Below are 21739 nucleotides of genomic sequence, written 5' to 3'. Positions count from 1 at the left end.
CCGACCTTTCTTTGTAGGCTACTAGGTCATCAGGCTAAAACATTCTTTTAAAAAACACACAAAAATATCCAATTAAAACATTAAAAGTAAAGAATTGGAACTGGCGGCCTTACAGACATCTTGAACTTGCATCCTTTCCAGTTAGGGAATTTCAGTCCTTATATTCACTTGATAAATGCGCTGTTAAATGTAAATTTTGGCCTTATCCCTCTGGTGACAAATTACTTCTAAAAAAGTTTAGTTTGTAGAATTTCGCCGGATGAAAATTTATTTTAATCACAAAAGACACAGTCTGTCCAAAAATTATTTTTTGAAACCACCATTTATTCTGATCATGTGTTCCAGAACAAAACTTTTTTAGAAGTAATTCGTCACCAGAGGGATAAGGCCAAAATTTACATTTAACAGCACATTTATCAAGTGAATATAAGGACTGAAATTCCCTAACTGGAAAGGATGCAAGTTCAAGATGTCTGTAAGGCCGCCAGTTCCAATTCTTTACTTTTAATGTTTTAATTGGATATTTTTGTGTGTTTTTTTAAAAAAATGTTTTAGCCTGACGGCTTAGTAGCCTACAAAGAAAGGTCGGGTTGTCGATGGTGTTCTGGAACACATGATCAGATAAAATGGTGGTTTCAAAAAATAATTTTTGGACAGACTGTGTCTTTTGTGATTAAAATAAATTTTCATCCGGCGAAATTTTACAAATATATTTTTTGTATATCTGATTCCACCTACACCTCTCAGTGGCCTTTTCCTGCTTTGCTTTGCACCCTGCAGTATAAGTTATACTGACTGCAAGTCAATAAAAGTAAGGTACACAAGAGATACCTCAGAGAGAAGGAAATAACAAATTTTTTTATCAGCATCTGCTTAAATATTTATTAAGATTAAGTGAAAATTCAGAAAAGATATTTCTTTGGATAAAATGGATACAGAAATCAGCATTGAAGAGGAGCTAGAAAGTTAACCTGGCTTGAAATGCATCTGTAAAAAAGCAATAAAAGGAGTTTTATAATCTGAATTGGCTGTGAGGTAGTCTACTGGAAGTTTTTTTTTTTTTCCGGATTGAAGAGACATTACTTAATAAACATATAAACAGCTACCATTAGAAAATTCAAAAATAAATAAATAAAGAAATAAAATTTATTAAGATATTTAATTTTAAATCTCTGTTGACCCAGTAACCTATTTATTTGAGTTTATTACTACAGTGGACACCAGAGCAGGATACATTTTAGGATATACAGGATACCAGGATACTACAAAAACTGAATTGTGACAATTGTAAATTCAAATTATGTCATGGCTCATCCTAATCCAACTGCTGTGCAGCAAATAATGTGTTTGAAACTCTGCTAGAAGCACATTTGTTACACAATATTTCAATGATTAATGAATTTTCTGCATGAGATCTGAGTACTATATAAGTGCCTTGCACAGTTTCTTGCTCAAGTTTCCAGTACCAAAGGCATCAGTTACGTTCATCAGAAGCAACAATAAGCTCACTTGTCCAAATAGTATTCATAAGAGAGACCTCTTTGGTGAGTACTTTAGTCCCATGGAGATGGAAGAAGCTGCCAGATGGAAACTTCTGCAGTATCACTCAAGCTAGATTGAGATATTGTATTGGACTATTGGTTGACTTATATAAAGTACAGTTAGATGCATTAGATTTGACATTAAAAAGATGTGGATATTCCCATTCGTTTTGTAGTAGAGATAAGTATACAGGTTACACAAAAGTAAGATAAAAGACTTTATGGTTTAAATTACTTTACAGGCAATACAATCTCACTGCATGTACTACTATAATTCATATTACAGTAATTCCTGAAGCAGACCTTGAGTAAGGTCGAAAGCATTCATTTGACAATTTATTAAAGTTTTGACACTGAAAGTGAAAGGGTTCTTTAGAGTTTATTAGTAATTCCTTCATCTTACTTTTGCATAACCTGTATATAGTACTGCTGCTAGAAGCATCTCACACTCAGAGTCCTATTTTTTGAGCCTCTTACGAACTAGTGCAAATAAATCATAAAATCATATTTTTTGAACACCGTCAAAACTCCTTTGAATTGAGTTTGAATGGTACAAACATCTGGCACTATTGTAGACAAGTTTATTCCTTGCTAGACAAAAAATATACTTGATTATGCACACATTATTATGCACACATTGATTATGCTTGATTATCACACATGCTTAATTATGCAGTACTATAAATCCATATAAATATTAATTAATATATAATGTAAGCATTAATGCTTGGGCTATTGGAGCTTACTACTTTTTCAACATAATGTTTTGTTCCATTTTGTAATCTCATAATTCAAATCACACACATAATTAGAAACATCTTTTGGTGCTCCTTGATGAGTGATCATGTAGGATGTACACCCTGCAAGCCCACTTGTGGCAGCCTGCTGTATACAGTAGAGCGTCATTTATCCGAAACAATTGGAGACTGGGGTTGTTCGGCTAACTTATTTTTCAGATAACTGATTATGTACAAAAAAATATATTAACCTATCCCATGTTGAAATTTTTCTTCATTGCGTGTCGCTTCTTGTTGAATTTTCGTCGATGTTAAGCCTAACGTAAACTTTTTAAAATAATAATCGTGGCTATTGTATCATTGAAAATTATTTCTTTATTTTTTACAAACAAAATAAATATATTGAAAAATATAAAAACAAAAAAAAAAATTATACTTTAGAAGTTAATGTAGTATCAGAAATGTTCGATTCAGCACGACACACAATCCTCAGAAAAACACTACACAAAAATGTCAGTGCTGCCAGCTAAAACACACACATCAACAAAAAAATATTGGAGTAGCCCAAGATATAGCCAAAGATTGCAGCGCCACAGCACTAGCAAAAATTTAAATTTGCCGACTGGAATTCTTTTGGATAACTGACATTTTGGATAAATGATGCTCTACTGTACTTAACTCCCCAATAAAACAAATGAAACATACATCTTTTGTGATCTAAAATTTAATGCATCTAACTGTACATATGCAAGAGTGATTCTATCTGCTGCAGAATGTTCAAATGACTTTCAATGCACCTTATAAAACATATAAATTAGTATCATCCAGTCAGCAAACCAAGGATCAAAATCTTCCAACCTTCATAAATGACATTCAATATATCATTCTCCTAAAACAGAACATTCATGTGTCCCACCAAGCATTTAGAGGAAAGTGAAACATAAAACTCAAATGGAAGTGTCCTGCTTAAATTAGGACACATGGTCATGTTATGTATAGCTACTACAACTGTTAGATTCAGTAATCTTACCAGACTTTATTTTGCCAGATTTCCTAAGATGATAAACTTTATGAGAAGTATGTACAGTTGACCCCCCTATAACGCAGTAGATATGTTCTACTTTATAAGAATTTCACCTTGTAAGAATCCTTAAATATATGAGCCAATCACAGCCTGGCACGTGTGCAGTTTACAGACTACGGCTGTTTGAAAGGTTTTCTTCCATAAAATTAATTGATTCTAGACTAATTTGACTCAACATTTCCAAAACACGTATAATTTTTTGGAAATAATCCATATAAACTATGCTATAAACAAAAAATTGTAGGATTACTTACTGAGTGTGCACGGTTTGATGATGCCATTGCTTAAGCTTGTTTTTTTCACAAGAAATGTATAAAATTATACTACTGTATTAGACTTACAGTACCTAATTTATATACTGTACAGACGATAGTAAACTCAACTTACCCGCCTAAACTCTCCGTAGCATGCAAGTAGTTTGGCTGCTCATCCATTATTGGTCCAGATTCGACCAATCCTGTCGTGACACAAGTCGGCGATGACGTTTTACCGCATTTTAAGAGTCTCTTTTAGCATCTTTATACAAATATGGTTGCAATTTTTTCGCCGCAATATACAAATCTGCATTATATGAACCCACAATATAGGGGGGGTCAACTGTACTATATATACGAAATGTGTGACTTTTTCTTATTTCTTGAATGTAGTTCAATCCAAATTTTTAACATTAAAGTTTACCAGAACACATTCAAAATTTAAACAAACATGAGTTCTTTTAAACAAAACATTTAACACTTCTATGTAGATATATCTAAAATTATTTTAACACATCTATGTGAACATACTTTAAAAATATTTTTACAAGTCTACAATACATACTATTAAAAAAAATAATAACAATAAAAACATATTCACTTAGATTATGAAAATTTTTGTTTTATTGAAAATTAATAAAAATCACTGAATAAGGGACATAAAAAAAAAGTCAAATCAGATTTCTTCATTAGTTTTCTCAAAAACAAGAAAATGTCAAAGTAACGATTACAATTTTGAAAACAATAAAACCATGCATTTCAAGCCATGATGTCGAAGCTGCTGTTTTGTCTTGAACAAGATTAATGACAAGGTTATTTACATGAAAGAATTGAGTCCATCCAGCAAAATATAATTCTATACAGAACACTGAGATTTATGCTTAAATATAGGTTATAACAATTAACATTATTATTATAACATGGCACTGATTCCACTATCTTACAAAAAATTTTTGACAGTGAGTTGAATTTCGTGCAATCACTGTAATTATTGTCATCACACTAACAAAGATAAACATAAATCTGACCTCTTACACAAGTCAGATTTATGCATTTGATTCTTTTGTTTTATATTTTGCTAACATTAGGTTAATTTCATGGATCTTGTTTGCTCCATTTTGCTGATTAATATGACAACTAAATTACAATAAAAATGCATATTATTGTACAATATCTGCATAACTGCTATCCACATATTTCAATTAACATTACATAAAGATATCTCTAAGTAATGGTGTACATTTTCAACGTTTTTCTTCTTGGAATCAATCAAAATAATCTTACATTGCTTGAATACAGAGATTAAGAAAATCAATCTTAATTACTTTCTAATGTAAGAAAGCTAAAATCTGATTATGAATCAGCATATTTCAAAGAAGTTAATTCTTAATTATTCACAATTCACATCAATTAATAATATGATTGTAATCGGATTGTTGGAATTTTCCAACACACAACTAACTTTCCATGAATTTTTATAAAAGGGTGATTAATAAAGCATCAAAATTCAAAAAGAAAAAACAAGATAATGAAATTTCTACTTTTAATTTTCTCAATATCTTTTATTTTATAAAATTAAAGGGCTAAAAATTAAATTAAAAACTTTTAATAGATCTGAAAATTTTCCAAAACACCATTTCAAAATTGGGTAATGTTGAAAGATGAAGACCAAGATGTTTATGTTCCAGGAAACTTAATTAAACATGGAATATCTGCTCACCAGATTCTGTTATTACGGCAACTTATAGAAAAGCAATGCTATTTTCGGGTTACCAGAAAATATATTTAACACAAAATGTTTTCAATTTAATTTAGGCCATCATCTGTGGATGTAATGAAACTCATCTCCATATTACAGTGGCAAGTTTTGTTACATTTTCAGATATATATTCTGTAATGCTGGGAAAACATTTTAAAAAGTTTGCAATTTCAGACAATCTCATTGAAAATAATAAATCTATAAATGCAGATCAAAACATGCTTTTGAATTAATACTGCCATAAATATTCTTTTGGTACTATTATACATTATTTCTTCATTTGAATATGAATAGCGTGTGTAAAATTAATCATTTTGATAAGGAACTAGGTTAGAGTGTAACAAACTTAAAGTAAACTTTCATATTACAGAAAACAAATTTATCCTCATAAATTATTTACTTATATAGTTTTTATACGTTATATGGAAATTTAATCAAGCAGAAAATGATCTTTACCTTGTCCATCCTCCTTAAATACTAATTCTCTTTTCTCCGTTTCATTTTCATTCTTTCCTCTTCGTCTATTTTTTCCTCCCTTTCCTATAATTAACAGAAATTATAACGTAAATTTTAAATTTAAGAAAACCTAAAAAATTATTAGTTTGCTTGTTGACATTCTACAATTTTTATTGTAATATACCTTGTAACAAGCAGATATATAACTTATACCTTATAAAGTTTAAAGATTAATGCATTGAAACATCAAAAGACAATCTTAAACACATGATATTTTCCATTTAAGTAAATGTAAATAAACAGAAAAATTATTCGCTTAATATCATTCAATTTACATTTTAAATCTGCCATTTATTTTGTTTACAGAAAACTTAATTTTGCAAATTTTGATGACAGAATCATATTTTAAAAAGTAATTTTTATAGAAAGTATTATCTATTTCATAAAAAAATTGCAATATTCATTTAACATAATAAATCTGTTTTATTAACTTGAATTGTTTTTCAAAATTACATATGTGTATTTAATGATACAGCATTTTCCCTAAACGTTTTACTGTCTATAGGCAGGTTTGCGGAGCAATAATGCAATGTAGACTATTAAAACATCAAAAATGTTTGCACATATTTGATGCTTTGATATCTTAAATTGTTTTGTTTTTTTCTTTTTTTAGAAATAAATATCTTATAGAACATTTTCTTCCCAAAGAATTATTTATTCAGCATTAAACATTAATTGTTGAATATAAATCAACTCATTAGATTACAAAATTTTTTGATCTCGTTGCGTCATGAATCAATTCGGATAGATTCACCAAATAATTTATAATAAAGTAATGTAAAGTACTTTGGCCTTCTACTTCTGATAGTATTTGAATAAGAACCACTGGAGCAATATATTGGAACAATTATTAATACTCCTAATAATTGCAACTGATTGACATCATGCATTATGGCAAAGATGCCAACTACCTGGAGTTTACAAAATTTCAATAGTGGACAACAGATTAAATTGTAATTTAGAATACATCAGTTTCATTCACCCACTCTACAAAATGACTCGCAGGGCATAAATAACAATAGAAAACATTCCACCATGCTGTTCATTTATGTTTCAGAAGAGGATGTCCATGCTGACCTTAGAAATGCCCCCCCAAACCAGAGAACATGACAAATGGACAACATCAAGGCCAAATTTAAAGGGAAAAATATTAACTTCAAGAAAAAAAGATGTTTATCCTTTACATGACAATCATGATTCAAGAGACCATAATCCAGTGCCAATATATTAAAATCTCTTACTACAAAACAAAGTTAAAAATAATGCTTGATTATTATTATTTATGTTAATTTTATCATATTTTATATTGCCCTTCTATTAATTTAATATTTTAGATGCCACACAACCATTTTAAATTTTAAAATGCATTCAAAAAAATAAAATACTTGAGACATCTGAAACAAAGTTCTATATGCATTTTACTTCAGAAATAAAGGACCTGAGGAAGATCCAGTGTAATGATCAAAAACATTAGTCCGTATTTTCCATCAGTAAAGCACATACTGAGTTTATTTTATGATTCTGTGATGTATTTTATCTAATCTAATCTGTTAATGCTAGTTCTTAAATATACACATCAATGAAAGCATGATCAACTGATTTGAAAATTTTCCAGTTTTCTATTTATTTACAAGTTTCAAGTTAACAATTTTGCAGTTAAAAAAGCAGCAAATTATTATTATATTTTTGAGTTTGTGAACTAGCTCGCATACAATTTTTTTTATAAATTTGAACAGTTTTTAAAAGTTTGAATGCGGGATTACAACTTGTGCATTAGTACAAACTCTCAAAAAAAGCTATATCTCATCTAAATCTTACTTTGGAAATATATAGTATAGTTTTTACAAGTGTTAAGATTGCAAATAGAAAGTATATATAATATAAAATGTTATAAAAAATAAATTTTAATTAAGAACCAATTCATCGTTTTTCCTGGTTATATCAATGCATATACACTTTCCAAAGCAGTAATCTATTATACAAAATCAAACTAAAACTTACAATTATTAATTTGGATAAGAGATGGCATCTAATGTCTACCTCTAGTACCAAATTACTTAGTTTCTAATTGTTAATTATAGCAAAATAATAGACCGATTAATTATGAACAGAGTTTGGATTAGTATCAATACATCGGGCTTTGGGATGTCAATATATGTATATAAGTACATATATACCATGCCAGATAAAGCTATAGCCGACTAACTGCCATAGTGGAGGAGTATATAGGTTGCAGGTATAGGAGTTGTCCCCAGCCGGTGCCATAAGTAACCATGAATGGTTATATCTAAATTTAAATACATCTGGAAGCAAAAACTTGCTTGAGGTTTGGATGGTGTAACTGGCAAGTGCACCACACAGTAAGTGGAGGTTGCAAGTTCAAGTCCCGCTCTGGGCTAGTTCTTTTCTTCCAGAATGTTCTAAATTATTTAATAAATTATTAATTTAGATAAGAGATAGCCCCTAACATCTACCTCTAATATCAAATTACTTAGTTTCTAATCATTAATTATAGCATAATAATAGCCTGATTAAGTATGGAAAGAGCTTGGATTAGTATTAATACATTGGGCTTTAAGATGTTGATATATATACAAACTAGAGTGCATTCTTGCTAACCCAACCCAATTTTATTCATTTTTTTCTAAATGTTCTAACTAAAACAAAACAAACCAAAAAAAAAACTATGATATAATGCTATTTTTATACTTTTCAATTACCTTTCTCCCTCTTAATGCTCTGTAATGTTGCTGCATATACCCATCCCTAAAATTACATAATCCTTATCCTTGATCAATTCTTCTGCTACTTAATGTTACATTATTTTATTAATTATATGCAACATATACAAAGCAGTGACATAAACAGTACAGTTTTCTATGCAATGCTTTGAAAACGAAAATGAATCATTCTGTTGTCCAAGGGCTGAGATCCTAACATTAAAATTTTTCTAAACATCCCACTTCGTTATATATATTTCTACTAATCCAAACAATCCTGTACAAAAACTATAGTTTGGATTAGCAAACACACAGTGTATTTGAGAATAAAACAAACATCATCACAAATACTTCAAAACAAATACTAAATTTTAAAAAATAAAAATTTTTAAATTCTATAATTGCAAATTTCTAGATAATAATACTGAATTTCATTATCTTCATTAAATATGAAAGTATAATAATGTAAATCATATATAATAAAAAGTTGACACTATATAAAATACAGTAAAGTATTTTATTAAATATCAATAATAATAATAATAATAATATTGTCTTTTTCTTTTCTCAGAAATTTGAATTTGATAATTATTTATTACTTTATCTCTACTCATTAATGCCAAAATTTCCATTATAGCTGCCACAAACTTCAATTACTAAACAGTAAAGTCCACTTTTCTATTTAGAAACTGAAGTAGATTCATGGTAATATAAACTAATGTTTTAAATTTATACTTCATTCTTAATCAATTAGTATAGTTCATTTATTGAATGGCTCATAAACTAATTACAGATTAACTTCAATCCTCCAAAGTCTCTATTACTATTGGCTTATAAACTAAGTCTGAATGTTTCGGATAACTGTAGATACCATCAATTTTTTGGACAAGAAACCAACACTAACAAGCAGAAAGAAATATAATTAATTATACGTAGAAACAAACTAGTCAATGATACTTTAGTTAATGACAAAGCAAACATCACAATCCGAGAGCACACAAATTATTGTGACTATCTCTTATTAAATAAAAGTATTTTATTAATATTATATGCTAATAATAATAATATTATAGTACTGAGGGGTTATAAAAGCTTATATTTAAACTTTAAAAAATTATTTTATTTTAAATTATAGTACATAGGATGAATTACTTTATCGTTAAGTAACAAAAAAAAAAAAAAAAGGCAATTAAGAACTCTCTTAACAATATTCTAAATACTACAAACTTCTGAGATTCGAAATTACATTAGAATAAATTGTTATTTGTGTTTCTGTATTAAATCAATGCTTAAAGAGTGATGTCGAACATCTTTTCTTTCTCTTGCAGAGTTTAATCGACGTCTCTCTTTAATTTTATTGTTAACAGTTTTAATCATCTAAATGTGTACAAAGATTATAAAAACAAATTCACCCACTTTAATAAGTAATAGAAATACAGCTCACCCTTGATAGTCTGACGTTTTTTAATCCGACATACTCAGTAGTCTGACACACCTCCCGTCAAGGTACCCATCCCCGTTATGTGTCTGCTTGCACAGAAATATGTCGCAATGTGAATCTTCCCATCCAATTCTTACACGATGACACATTTCATGTGTCTTCTGTAAGCAGTTCTGTTCAAACAGTTCGAGTAGGGAATATTGTAAGCTACTGCTAGCAAAACAATGCAAAATATGTAATTATTTTCGGTAATCCAACACCCCTTTGGTCCCATACCTGTCGGACTGTCAAGGAAGAGCTGTACTGTACTTTCTAAAACAAAGATGGTATGTAATGCTGGGGAAGATAAAACTAAAAGCTTCAATATGATTAACCATTCTTCAAAACGTTACTTAGAAATTGTATATTTTATATATGCCATAAATGCATATACAGTTTTAATATGGATTAAATCACTACGTTCTTTTCAATCAAAACTCTTTTCGTTTCAACGTGCAATTCTTTATGGCTAGTTCTAATTCTTGAACAACACAAAAGAAATAATCATTACTACTTAGTGCCTTCTCGTCCAATGCTTCTGCAGCAAGGAAACCAGATTTAATCTCAATGCTAATTATCAAATTGTCATTGAGAATTTTACTCACTAACTGTTTAAGGAAATTTTTAACGTCTCTTAAAATAAAAAAATATTTCCTAAATTGAAGAAGAATAAATGAGAATTTAATTAATCATTTTATGTACATAGTATCTTTATTAATGTGGGGGAACTACATACCAAAAATGGCACCAGAATAAAAAACAAAACAGTTAAATATTCTTTCATATATTCTTATATCACATATTATGTAGAAATTCCTTTCTGCTTCAAAATTATTTTTCAAGAAACGAATTTGATCAGCTATAACTTATAAACCTGACCATTCATTTTTTACAAACTTATTTCTCAAATTTTTCTATATATTTTTGCCATTACAAGTAAATATACAGCAAGTTAACACCAAAATACATAGAAGTTACTTGTAAGTACTCTACACACATATGCTTACACAAACGTCCCAAATGCTACCCCACAGCTCCAAACGAGACGGTCAAGATCTCAAACTGCAGACTGGCAGTTCTTGACCATTCAGAGGCCATGGGACACCATATACTTTTCGTAACTATCTGTGGCAGATAAATGTAGATAATTTGTAAACACCACATTGTTTACAAATACGGTAATATTTTGTAGTAAATTAAAATCTTTCTTTTTGTGGTATACTCGAGGCAGGTTTGTAGAACATTAGTTAAGAACCACCACTGTAGACTCATAAGAGGCTATCCCTTTGACCTCATTAATCTCTACAGGAGTCTAAAATTTGGGAGTCCAAATCCCTCATTCAGAACTGCAATTTTACTTACGCCAATCAGGTATCTTATACATTACCTGCATAGGAATTTCTACATCATACACAGATATTCTGCAACACACAGAAATAAATATATTACACAATTTTGCTTCATTCAATCTGCATGTGATCACATCCAATCGTCGAGAAAAAAATAATAATAATAAACAATTCGTATAATAAACTATTACTTAATTATAAAGCTTATAACCCCCGCCATACGTTCGTAAGTAATGGTATATTAAATTATGAACGGTATAATAAGTAATAAATGGAAACATCATCGCCCATTGACCCTACGTATATACAACGTTACAAGATTTCACCATTGTTTCGCGGCAAAACGTCGCAATTCTACCAAATTACTCAATTTCTGCAAAACTGTACCGAAATCCCGTTTAATTAACACAAAATCTTACCTTTATTTTTCGGCATGGTCGTTCGGAATCGAAGAAATTAGCAAAAATCCACGAGATTATCGAAGCATGGAATGCAATGTGGAACAACAGTGAACGAGTTCACGGAGAAGAAGCGCCACCTGAGATTTTTGATGTTTTTTTTAATTTTATTTTTCATTTTTTTTTAAATTTTAAATAAAAGCACATAAACTCTTTTATATTGGCGCGTGTATAATTTTCCATATAGCAATTTTGCATTAATTAAATTTTAATGTATTAATCACGTTTAATTCGATGACTAACAAACAAATTTGTAACCGGAAGGAATATTCATACTTTTGATATTTTAACAATTATTGAAAGTCGGCGGAGCTCTCTTCGAATTAATTAATTACGTGGAAGTAGGAGCGAAAATTGAAACGTTGTTTAATTAGAATTTTTGGCTTACTCGAACTTGACATCAGCATTTTTCTTAAAAACCGCTTCCGAAATTAACCGCCATCTTTTCAAATGCTCATTTGAAGAGGCGTTTCTACTAATTTTAATAAAGAGAAAGGGCGGCGCATAATAAACGAATTAAATGATTTTTCACCCTGTTTAATTGACGCTACTTTTAAATTTTAAAAACTTTAAAATTAACCCTTACGTCTTCGCTGTGTACGGCTTACTTAATTTATATAAATATGTATTTAAAAATTTAATTAAAAATTTTTAATTGAATTACTTAATTATTAATTCCTTAGTTGCGATTGATCATTTTTACTTCAAATTAGCTTTTGCCAAATTTTATAAAATGCCCAGCAAACTGTTTTATCTTCGGGNTTATTTAAACAAATTACTTAAATTTAAGCTAAAATTGTTTACAATGCTGACACCAGTTTAAATTGGTTAATTTTCTTTTAGAATCGTTAGTTGAGAAGTGTGGTCGTTACTCTGTTCACGCCAGTTAATTTAATTGTAATTAATTACTTGAGGAAAGTGAAATTGTTTCATTCTAAAGTGAAGCGTTTGCTTAATTTCTTTATGTAAAAATGGAAAGAACAATGAGTAATCTTACTGTCTTGCCATAAAATTTATCACTTTCTTTTGTAAAATGAGCAGTTTTCGCTACATTTATACTTAAACATAATTTATATTTTGATTTTGTGTATACGTTTACAATTTTATCGCTATTTAACGTCATCTAAATTGAATTTTAATATAAAACCTACCATTAAAATATCTATAAATTTGAATGCAACACAACATATGGGCAATCCACCAAAGGGTCCTCCTAGAAGAACTTTCTACAGGAAACTGACCCCTGTTTAAGTGAAGAAAATATGGAAACTTCACGCGACAAGCCCGTTGGTGAGTCTCGAATCCACGACCAAATCGTTCAGTGTTATCCATTCGATCAATGATGGGTGAATTTAAATGGGCGTACATAATAAATATCTTTGAATAAAAGTTACTTTTAACAAATATCGCTCTTTTATTATCCAATTTATTGTTACTTTTAATGTTTAAGGTAACAAAATACAAACTTTTTCTTGTTAAAATCCACTTCATTGTTCTTCGAGTGGAATGATCTTTAATCCAAATACAGGAACAGATTCCGAAATTTAAGCTTCACTCGCCATTACTTAGCTATATAATAATCATTTTATTGAAGAATTTTTCACTATATACTGTAAATATTTCAAAAAATATCTTACTTTCCGGTTTCCAGTTAGGGTTAAAGTGCTTCTTTAATTTTTGCCAGCATTTGTAATAATCGCAATCCAATTTTTGACACGTCTTTTCTCCCCATTGAGTTATGGCCAAACCCAGAGAACTTTCAAACATGAAAGCCTAAAATATAATGAAAAAAATGTTAAAATTCTTCAGAGAAAATACATTGCAATTTTGTTTTCAAGTACCATTGTGCCATCGGCCACTCTTTCAGGAACCAAATGGGCATTGCTACTCTTCCTGAAACACTCGTTATCGGGGCCGTGAGGAGTCATCATGCTGTGCAAAGTGGCTCCTCCTGGCAAAAATCCTGTCTCCTGAAACAATACGATCATTTGAGCACAGTACCTAGTGATGTGATACAATAGAACCTCATAATTACTTTGGCTTCGTAGGCTCCTTGTATTAAACCCATAAATTCGCTCATGCAGTTACCTACAAGTAGAAATATATAAAGTTTTAATTTAGAAAATAAAATTACTAAGTATTTAATATATAGTAAGAAAATGCAGAAAAAGTAGAAATATAGGTATTAGGGATTAATAATAATACAAGACTAAAGTCTTCGTTCTTAAAAATTGCTAAAAAGTATATTTTTTCATTTTTCCATTCTTGCCACTATTGAAGAGAGTTGATCATGGCACTATTATGCGTCTTCATCCTCATGAAAACGTCTTTGCAACACCAAAAACTGCTTCAATTGCATGTAAATGAACGATGACACTAATTTGTTAAAGTTCTATTGGAGTCGAGTTGCATTTATATAGTTAAAACATAAAGATTCACAAACTCTAATGGTTTAATTATGGAAATTTATTAACCACACGGATCCTATAATCATTTTTTTACGTTTGGCATAATGATTAATCTCAATGTTACCTTCAAGAAAATTTGCTTCAATTGGAAATTTGATTCTAAGATCCAATTTTGGATGTGCAGAAATCAAAACAGTTAGTGGTTTATACGAAGGAATTAAAGTTCTTCGCGATACATAAGTAAAGATGTGCCTTTCATTAAAGCTCTTCAGTTAATTAATTGACTTTATAATGTTTTTATAAACATATTCTTCTTTGTTGCAATACGTTCTTGTCCCATTAAAGAGTAAAAATAATCTTCAATACGTGATTATAACCCGAAGAACATTGAAATAAAGAAGAGTGTTTACAAAAACATTATAAAATCAATGAAATGGAGGGATAAAAAGAGAATTAAACATTGAATATTGAGGATTTTCAATGGAATAATGTCAAATGACAAGAATTAAAATATGATTTTTGTTTCTTCGTAATTTGTTCTAAAATTGTAATGCAATACACAATTATAGAAACATTAAAAAGTCTATAACCACATTAAATATTTAAATTAATAATTAAACCACGATATTTTACGATTCAAAATGTGTAAGTCAATAAAAGAATCCATTTTCTTGATCATTTCAACTTATTCCCGGAGCATTCATTAATCACCATTTGATAATGGAGACCGCTGTTAAAAGACAACGATTTTTCGAAATGCCAAGGGATTGGCTTGTTGATAAAATAAAATGTATTGTATTTAAATTTTAAAAAAATTAATTCGATTAATTATTTAAACAAATTACTTAAATTTAAGCTAAAATTGTTTACAATGCTGACACCAGTTTAAATTGGTTAATTTTCTTTTAGAATCGTTAGTTGAGAAGTGTGGTCGTTACTCTGTTCACGCCAGTTAATTTAATTGTAATTAATTACTTGAGGAAAGTGAAATTGTTTCATTCTAAAGTGAAGCGTTTGCTTAATTTCTTTATGTAAAAATGGAAAGAACAATGAGTAATCTTACTGTCTTGCCATAAAATTTATCACTTTCTTTTGTAAAATGAGCAGTTTTCGCTACATTTATACTTAAACATAATTTATATTTTGATTTTGTGTATACGTTTACAATTTTATCGCTATTTAACGTCATCTAAATTGAATTTTAATATAAAACCTACCATTAAAATATCTATAAATTTGAATGCAACACAACATATGGGCAATCCACCAAAGGGTCCTCCTAGAAGAACTTTCTACAGGAAACTGACCCCTGTTTAAGTGAAGAAAATATGGAAACTTCACGCGACAAGCCCGTTGGTGAGTCTCGAATCCACGACCAAATCGTTCAGTGTTATCCATTCGATCAATGATGGGTGAATTTAAATGGGCGTACATAATAAATATCTTTGAATAAAAGTTACTTTTAACAAATATCGCTCTTTTATTATCCAATTTATTGTTACTTTTAATGTTTAAGGTAACAAAATACAAACTTTTTCTTGTTAAAATCCACTTCATTGTTCTTCGAGTGGAATGATCTTTAATCCAAATACAGGAACAGATTCCGAAATTTAAGCTTCACTCGCCATTACTTAGCTATATAATAATCATTTTATTGAAGAATTTTTCACTATATACTGTAAATATTTCAAAAAATATCTTACTTTCCGGTTTCCAGTTAGGGTTAAAGTGCTTCTTTAATTTTTGCCAGCATTTGTAATAATCGCAATCCAATTTTTGACACGTCTTTTCTCCCCATTGAGTTATGGCCAAACCCAGAGAACTTTCAAACATGAAAGCCTAAAATATAATGAAAAAAATGTTAAAATTCTTCAGAGAAAATACATTGCAATTTTGTTTTCAAGTACCATTGTGCCATCGGCCACTCTTTCAGGAACCAAATGGGCATTGCTACTCTTCCTGAAACACTCGTTATCGGGGCCGTGAGGAGTCATCATGCTGTGCAAAGTGGCTCCTCCTGGCAAAAATCCTGTCTCCTGAAACAATACGATCATTTGAGCACAGTACCTAGTGATGTGATACAAAAGAACCTCATAATTACTTTGGCTTCGTAGGCTCCTTGTATTAAACCCATAAATTCGCTCATGCAGTTACCTACAAGTAGAACGTATGTAAGATGTTAAACCAATTTTAAAAAGTAGAATTAGCTAACTTAAATCAGTTCTTACGATGAAAATATGGTGGTCGGAAAGTGTGTTCTGCTACAGACCATCGAGGAGGGAATATAACAAAGTCAGCAATGCCCACTCCGGGTTTAGATGAAGTGCACGTCAATACAGTAAAAATCGAGGGATCCTGTTACATTAACGTATGAGAACCAACGTCTAACAATAAAGAAATGGACAAACATAGTAACTCACTGAATGATCGAAAGAAACGGTATTAACAGTATTAAAATAGGCGAGATTGTACTTGTAAGGAGCATAATTTCCATGCCAAGCTACCACATCAAACGGAGAGTGATCCTATCAGAATTTTTATGATTTCTGTTATAAAATTTACTAAATTTTATATTATACTGAATATTGAATACCTGTTCTGCTATAAATAGCTTTCCTTGATACTTGCTGATAATGGAATAACTCTCCTCTACGTCCTCAAACCAAGCAGTAGGTGTGAGGAAATCTCTAGGATTTGCTAACCCGTTAGCACCTATTTCGAACGATAAAATATAATTAATTGTTTGAAAGGATTTAATGTTGAGTTTTGAAAAGTATACGTTACCTATAGGACCAAGATTTGGAAGAACAAAGTGATTATCGTATACTTCTAAGATGTATCCTCTGCTCTGCCCCTCTACCTTGACACTGAATCTCATACCTTGCTGTGAACAGAATAGAGTAATTTTTTGGTTTTAACATTAAAAATTATTGTGATTTTATTCTATTTTTCAAATTTTTAAGCAGTTCATTTTATAAAATTCACAGCGAGTTTGAAATCCTTTACATGATTTGATTGGTTAAAAATAAGATTGTCTGAACGGGGATTGGTCGAGGAATTTAAAAACAGTAATTTTCAATCGTTTTTAAATTCTTCGACCAATTACTGTTCAGACCTCTACTTCTTTAATAAAAGCCAAAATTACCACTAATTAAATCTTACTTTTAAATACCTTTTGTTATAAAGCTGCCAAAATTTCATGTTGGAAAGAATGGAAACAAAACTAATTTTCTTTTTAATTTTTCTCTAGAGCTATATGCAATTACATTCACTTTATATATCATACATCTACACATAGACTTAAGAATTGATAAACGATCACTGTACTTGTCATACCTGGATGACACAGATCTCATTTGGCTTCACCAGCATCCTGCCAAATTCGGTGGTGATAAACAAATTGCCTTTCTGAGGAACTGAAAAGATCATAAAAATTAACTTTTAAATTTTTACTATAAGATAAATTTTTCAAACGTACACGTAAGCCCAAAAATCAATTAACCGAAATATATTTTTAAACGAGAGGCATCTCCCCTTGGCAGATCGCCATATTTCACCAAACCAAACAATCAATGTTAACGATAACTTTTTATTTTTCAGTTATATAGGTTTACAGTACATTCAGAATACAATTATTTCATGATGCCCAACTTTAGGGATATTTCATACTCCATTTTACATTTGAAATAATGTATATCACACGTCTATTTTTTTGGAAATTTGATAGGTTGGTGGATAGGAAGTTATTTTTCTACTGTTTTTCTTTACATGAGCAGCTATCGATCACACAATAAGATGTCTTCTCCTTCATTCCATCTAAACACTCTGCTTCAATTTTTCCTTCAAAAAGTATGATACACCATTTCTTAAAAGAGAATTTGAGGAAAACCAGAAAGAGGCAATTAAAAAGTAATTAATTTATTATAACAATTTATTCATTGTACGATATGGCATAGATATGGTAGAGCTCTAGACGTTATGGCCCATCAGTGGCCGAGTGAATGAAAACCACAGAGCACTGGTAGTAGGTAGTGGGTTCGCTTTTGGCCAACGTGGAGTTTTTCGGGTTTACTTCACGTTTGTAACACCTAAATAGGGGGCCAGTTTTCCATAAAAGACTTCCCGGGAGGCATTCCTCCTTAGCAGATCTCCCCATTCCGTTCTTCAACACCCAACAACTCCCTTATAGGCATTTCCAAACCTACGATGGGTATGAACAAAGGCCCTCTTAGTGCCTGTAGATTGGCAATAGTATAGAAGATGGATATTATCACAATTTAAAATAGTTTTGCTAATTTCAAACCAATTATAAAAGATATGGAACATTCTTGGCTAATTGCCAATGGATTACTTATCTTATTTGGGCTAATTATACGAGATTATTTTGTTAAAATATAAAAAAAAATGAAAATAATTTAATTAAACTAATTTACCTATTAAAAAGTCACCATCAGCGTTATAGAAACACCTAAAACAAAAGTGAAAAATTAATTTAAACAATTGAAATCTTTTAACATTTACCACGAAACACTTAAACGACACTCATACTTGTTTTTCATAGAGGCATTACAGCAGTAAATATGTATCGCACAACCGTGTCTACTCTTCGCTTCGCCAGCCCCACAGAGAGTATTTAGACCCTAAATAATTAGAATGATACATAAATAAATATCCAGACACTTTAAAAGTTTAATTACAACAGAAGTTTAAATCATTTGGATTACTTAAAACTCAAAATTTTATTGTTAACAAATCTTAATCGCTAATGACTCATTCAATTCATTAGTTAAGAATTATTTATTTGTTTATTTATTGTTAAAGAGGATTTCTGAATTCCTTAGATAAATCCTTAGTTTAATTAAGACACTCGATCATTTACATTTTCGATATAATTCTGTTTAAGTACAGCGAAGAGATGACAATTTTCCAATAATTAATTGAGTATAATGTACTTAAGTAGACAGTTTTAATTGGAATTATTGAAAAAAAATTTAAAATACAGTTAAAATTCATTAAGTACTGATTATATAAATATATATTTAACCCAAGTTACTTATTTTTAAACCTGATTTAAAAGATATCTGTATAATCAAGAGGAAAATATGATTAAAGATGGGGCTAGATTGGGGCTAACATACGATGAAGTTGCATGGGACAATGGACAAATATCATTCGTAATTACATTTATAAACTATCAAATTAAAGTAAATAAGAAGAATTTCTGTTCACCTACCTGCACAAAGTCCACTTTCTCGTGTTTAGAATTGGGAATATCGAATGGCAACCATCTCATCTGTTAAAAGGTATATAAAATGTACTACGTTTTATAAGATAAGATATTTCTAAATATATAATTTAATCAAAATACCTGATTAGGATTAGGATCATTTTTACTCCATTCGTATGTCAAGTTTCCGTTGTCGAGTTTCTTAAAAGGATTGTGGAGGACCGAAGGTCTGATCCTGTACAGCCAACTAGGGTACCAAGAAAATTATTTATGTTATAATAATTATTATTTTTGCCATAGATCAAACCCGAAGATAAATTAAATAATTAGAATGGCAATTTTGGTCAGCATCATCTTTCCTATTACAACGCAGTTGGATCCCGTCAGTGGTCGGATGGATGAAACCACGGAACAGTGGTAGTCGGTCGTGGGTTCTCACCCAGTCACATGGAGTTTTCCGGATTTTCTTCACCTTTGTATTACCCAAACAGGGGCCAGTTTTCCGTAGAAAGTCATTCCGCAGTCAGCCCGCTCGGCGTGTCGCGTTGGCATATACAAATCAACCAAACCAATCCGGATCCAAAACTCTTTAGAAGGGTGCAGAAAGGAAACAACATGCTTTAATAATTTTTTATAGGCTCTACTCGGGAAAATCCTCAGGAGAGGAGTGCAGTTGCGCCCTGAGCACCCCTTGTCTTCCCACGATCTTCCTTCATGGACCATCTTCCACAGTCTCCTATTCTGTCTTCTTTAATCTAATCTCTCCATCTTTTTCGGTGTTATCTTCAGTTTTTGTACTGGTCATCTAGTAGATGCTACTTGTAAATGGTCTTCAGTATATGGTTGATTAACGGGTTCAATCCTTAATGGGTTGGTGAGGGATGGTGACTCATACCGTTAGTAATAAACTTTGGAGAGTGAAGAGATATTTTATATATTGTATATAATCAAAAACATCCCCTAAATGATGGTATATAATATTCAACTGAGCAAACAAGCTGTAGATTTACAGAATTATAAACACCACCAACAGAAATTACGTGTGGGATTCGATTTACACAACAGAAGACACACGAAAGGATCGAAGTCACTTCACGTTAGGCGATTTAGCGTTACTTATAATGAGTGAAGACAAACTGACGCACTTCTTAATCGAATTTCCAATTTATTTTGCTTAGATATGCATAACAAATGAACGTTCCTCCCTGCACGAATCCATACAAGGAAAGTGAAGATAAAAGTAAGAAAACTGACTTAATTTATAAACAGGCACGTGAATAATGTTAATTATTCATAAGATAATTGTCCGTTGTATACATTTAATCCAACGTAAATGCCCGGTACGAGGCATTAATGCCCAAAATGTTCGCTTGTTTAGATGGATGCAACCAAGCGCGTAGTTAGCATAATTAAGTTATATGCTTAGTTAAGCGTTAGTAAAGTGGCAATTTTGGAACTTATTTAAGGTTTTCCTAGCGTTTTTTTATGCAAATTTAAGACAGAGAATGCTTAATCACCATTTTAATTACGAATCCATTCATCATTACTTATTATCTTCATGCGATCTGCATTCTTTTCATTTCCATCCTCTTGGAAATTATCTCGTCGTTNCTAAGTTAAATCATTAAAAAAATAATAATAATAAAATATATTATAAGCATCTCGTCGTATTACTTTAAAGCTTGTAAAATAAGATAATTGGCATAAAACATAAAAAAATTACATAATTTATGGCAGGAGTTTTCTAATGAGGCTTCATATAGAGCCTATTGGTGAGCGCTTCGCTAAAAGAGGCTTTACATTCGCTCTCTTTATAAAAAAATTTTATGAAATAACTTAAATAATTTATAATCTTTGATGCTCTTTCAAATGTTTCGATATTCACTCATCATAATTTAAAAATAGTTCATAAATCGCGTGAATCACTCTAAGTTAAAACTATATTGCATGATAAATGCATATGGTAAATGGTAAAAAATTAACATATTTTACCGTAATTCTAAACTCTGGAATGGATTACTATTACATATACATCATGATTCTACTTTTATGACCTAATCTTCATTGATAACCATCGTTGAGAACCGTCGTAAATCGAACCCCGATATACCATAGATTTATACCTCATAAATTGAAATTATGTTCCCCAGGATTTAATTTATTAACAAACATAACATAATACAGAAGTGTTTATCTCGAAATATTC

General features: G+C 30.5%; 3 protein-coding genes across 3 annotated transcripts in view; all 3 read right to left on the bottom strand.

Annotated features, from left to right (window-relative positions):
* LOC111631669 (eukaryotic translation initiation factor 1A, X-chromosomal-like) overlaps positions 1-12011 on the bottom strand; it is a 44149-nt gene extending 32138 nt beyond the window's left edge. Inside the window, exons 1-2 of the mRNA XM_023375967.1 lie at positions 11860-12011; positions 5832-5915 (exon numbers count right to left, since the gene is read on the bottom strand). Coding sequence (XP_023231735.1) covers positions 5832-5915; positions 11860-11875 — 100 coding nt within the window. The 5' untranslated portion in view covers positions 11876-12011. The remainder of the gene's footprint in view (positions 1-5831; positions 5916-11859) is intronic.
* A 1290-nt stretch (positions 12012-13301) lies between these two features.
* Positions 13302-15704, bottom strand: LOC111631668 (homogentisate 1,2-dioxygenase-like). The gene is made up of 5 exons (XM_023375966.1): positions 15524-15704; positions 13934-13986; positions 13740-13868; positions 13536-13671; positions 13302-13467 (listed from the first exon to the last, which is right to left on the bottom strand). The coding sequence occupies exons 1-5, from the start codon at positions 15702-15704 to the stop codon at positions 13460-13462; spliced, it is 507 nt and encodes a 168-aa protein (XP_023231734.1). The 3' UTR covers positions 13302-13459.
* Positions 15705-15775: 71 nt separating this feature from the next.
* LOC111631667 (homogentisate 1,2-dioxygenase-like) lies at positions 15776-20049 on the bottom strand. The gene is made up of 14 exons (XM_023375965.1): positions 20006-20049; positions 19675-19780; positions 19540-19599; positions 18855-18946; positions 18740-18774; positions 17643-17722; positions 17091-17190; positions 16900-17018; positions 16727-16831; positions 16535-16661; positions 16408-16460; positions 16214-16342; positions 16010-16145; positions 15776-15941 (listed from the first exon to the last, which is right to left on the bottom strand). Exons 1-14 carry the CDS (start codon positions 20047-20049, stop codon positions 15934-15936), a joined length of 1194 nt encoding a protein of 397 aa, XP_023231733.1. The 3' UTR covers positions 15776-15933.
* Positions 20050-21739: the final 1690 nt, after the last annotated feature.

This window comes from Centruroides sculpturatus, unplaced genomic scaffold, assembly GCF_000671375.1.
Source record: "Centruroides sculpturatus isolate CEXI.00-Female unplaced genomic scaffold, Cexi_2.0 scaffold595, whole genome shotgun sequence".
Lineage (NCBI taxonomy): Eukaryota > Metazoa > Arthropoda > Arachnida > Scorpiones > Buthidae > Centruroides > Centruroides sculpturatus.
The sequence above is the reverse complement of the archived record's forward strand: the minus strand, read 5'-3'. Positions and strand labels throughout refer to the sequence as shown.

Bases quoted from the DNA above. Each gene is read 5' to 3' on its own strand.
- LOC111631668 (XM_023375966.1), bottom strand. From the start codon at position 15,704: ATGGATAACACTGAACGATTTGGTCGTGGATTCGAGACTCACCAACGG. The intron at 13,987-15,523 runs GTAGGTTTTATA...TTCTACTTGTAG, and splicing joins AATTTATAGATATTTTAATG to GTAACTGCATGAGCGAATTT. The intron at 13,672-13,739 runs GTACTTGAAAAC...ATTATATTTTAG, and splicing joins GAGTGGCCGATGGCACAATG to GCTTTCATGTTTGAAAGTTC.
- LOC111631667 (XM_023375965.1), bottom strand. From the start codon at position 20,049: ATGACTTTCTACGGAAAACTGGCCCCTGTTTGGGTAATACAAAG. The intron at 18,775-18,854 runs GTATGAGTGTCG...CTTTTGTTTTAG, and splicing joins AATGCCTCTATGAAAAACAA to GTGTTTCTATAACGCTGATG. The intron at 17,191-17,642 runs GTATGACAAGTA...TTCTGTTCACAG, and splicing joins ATGAGATCTGTGTCATCCAG to CAAGGTATGAGATTCAGTGT.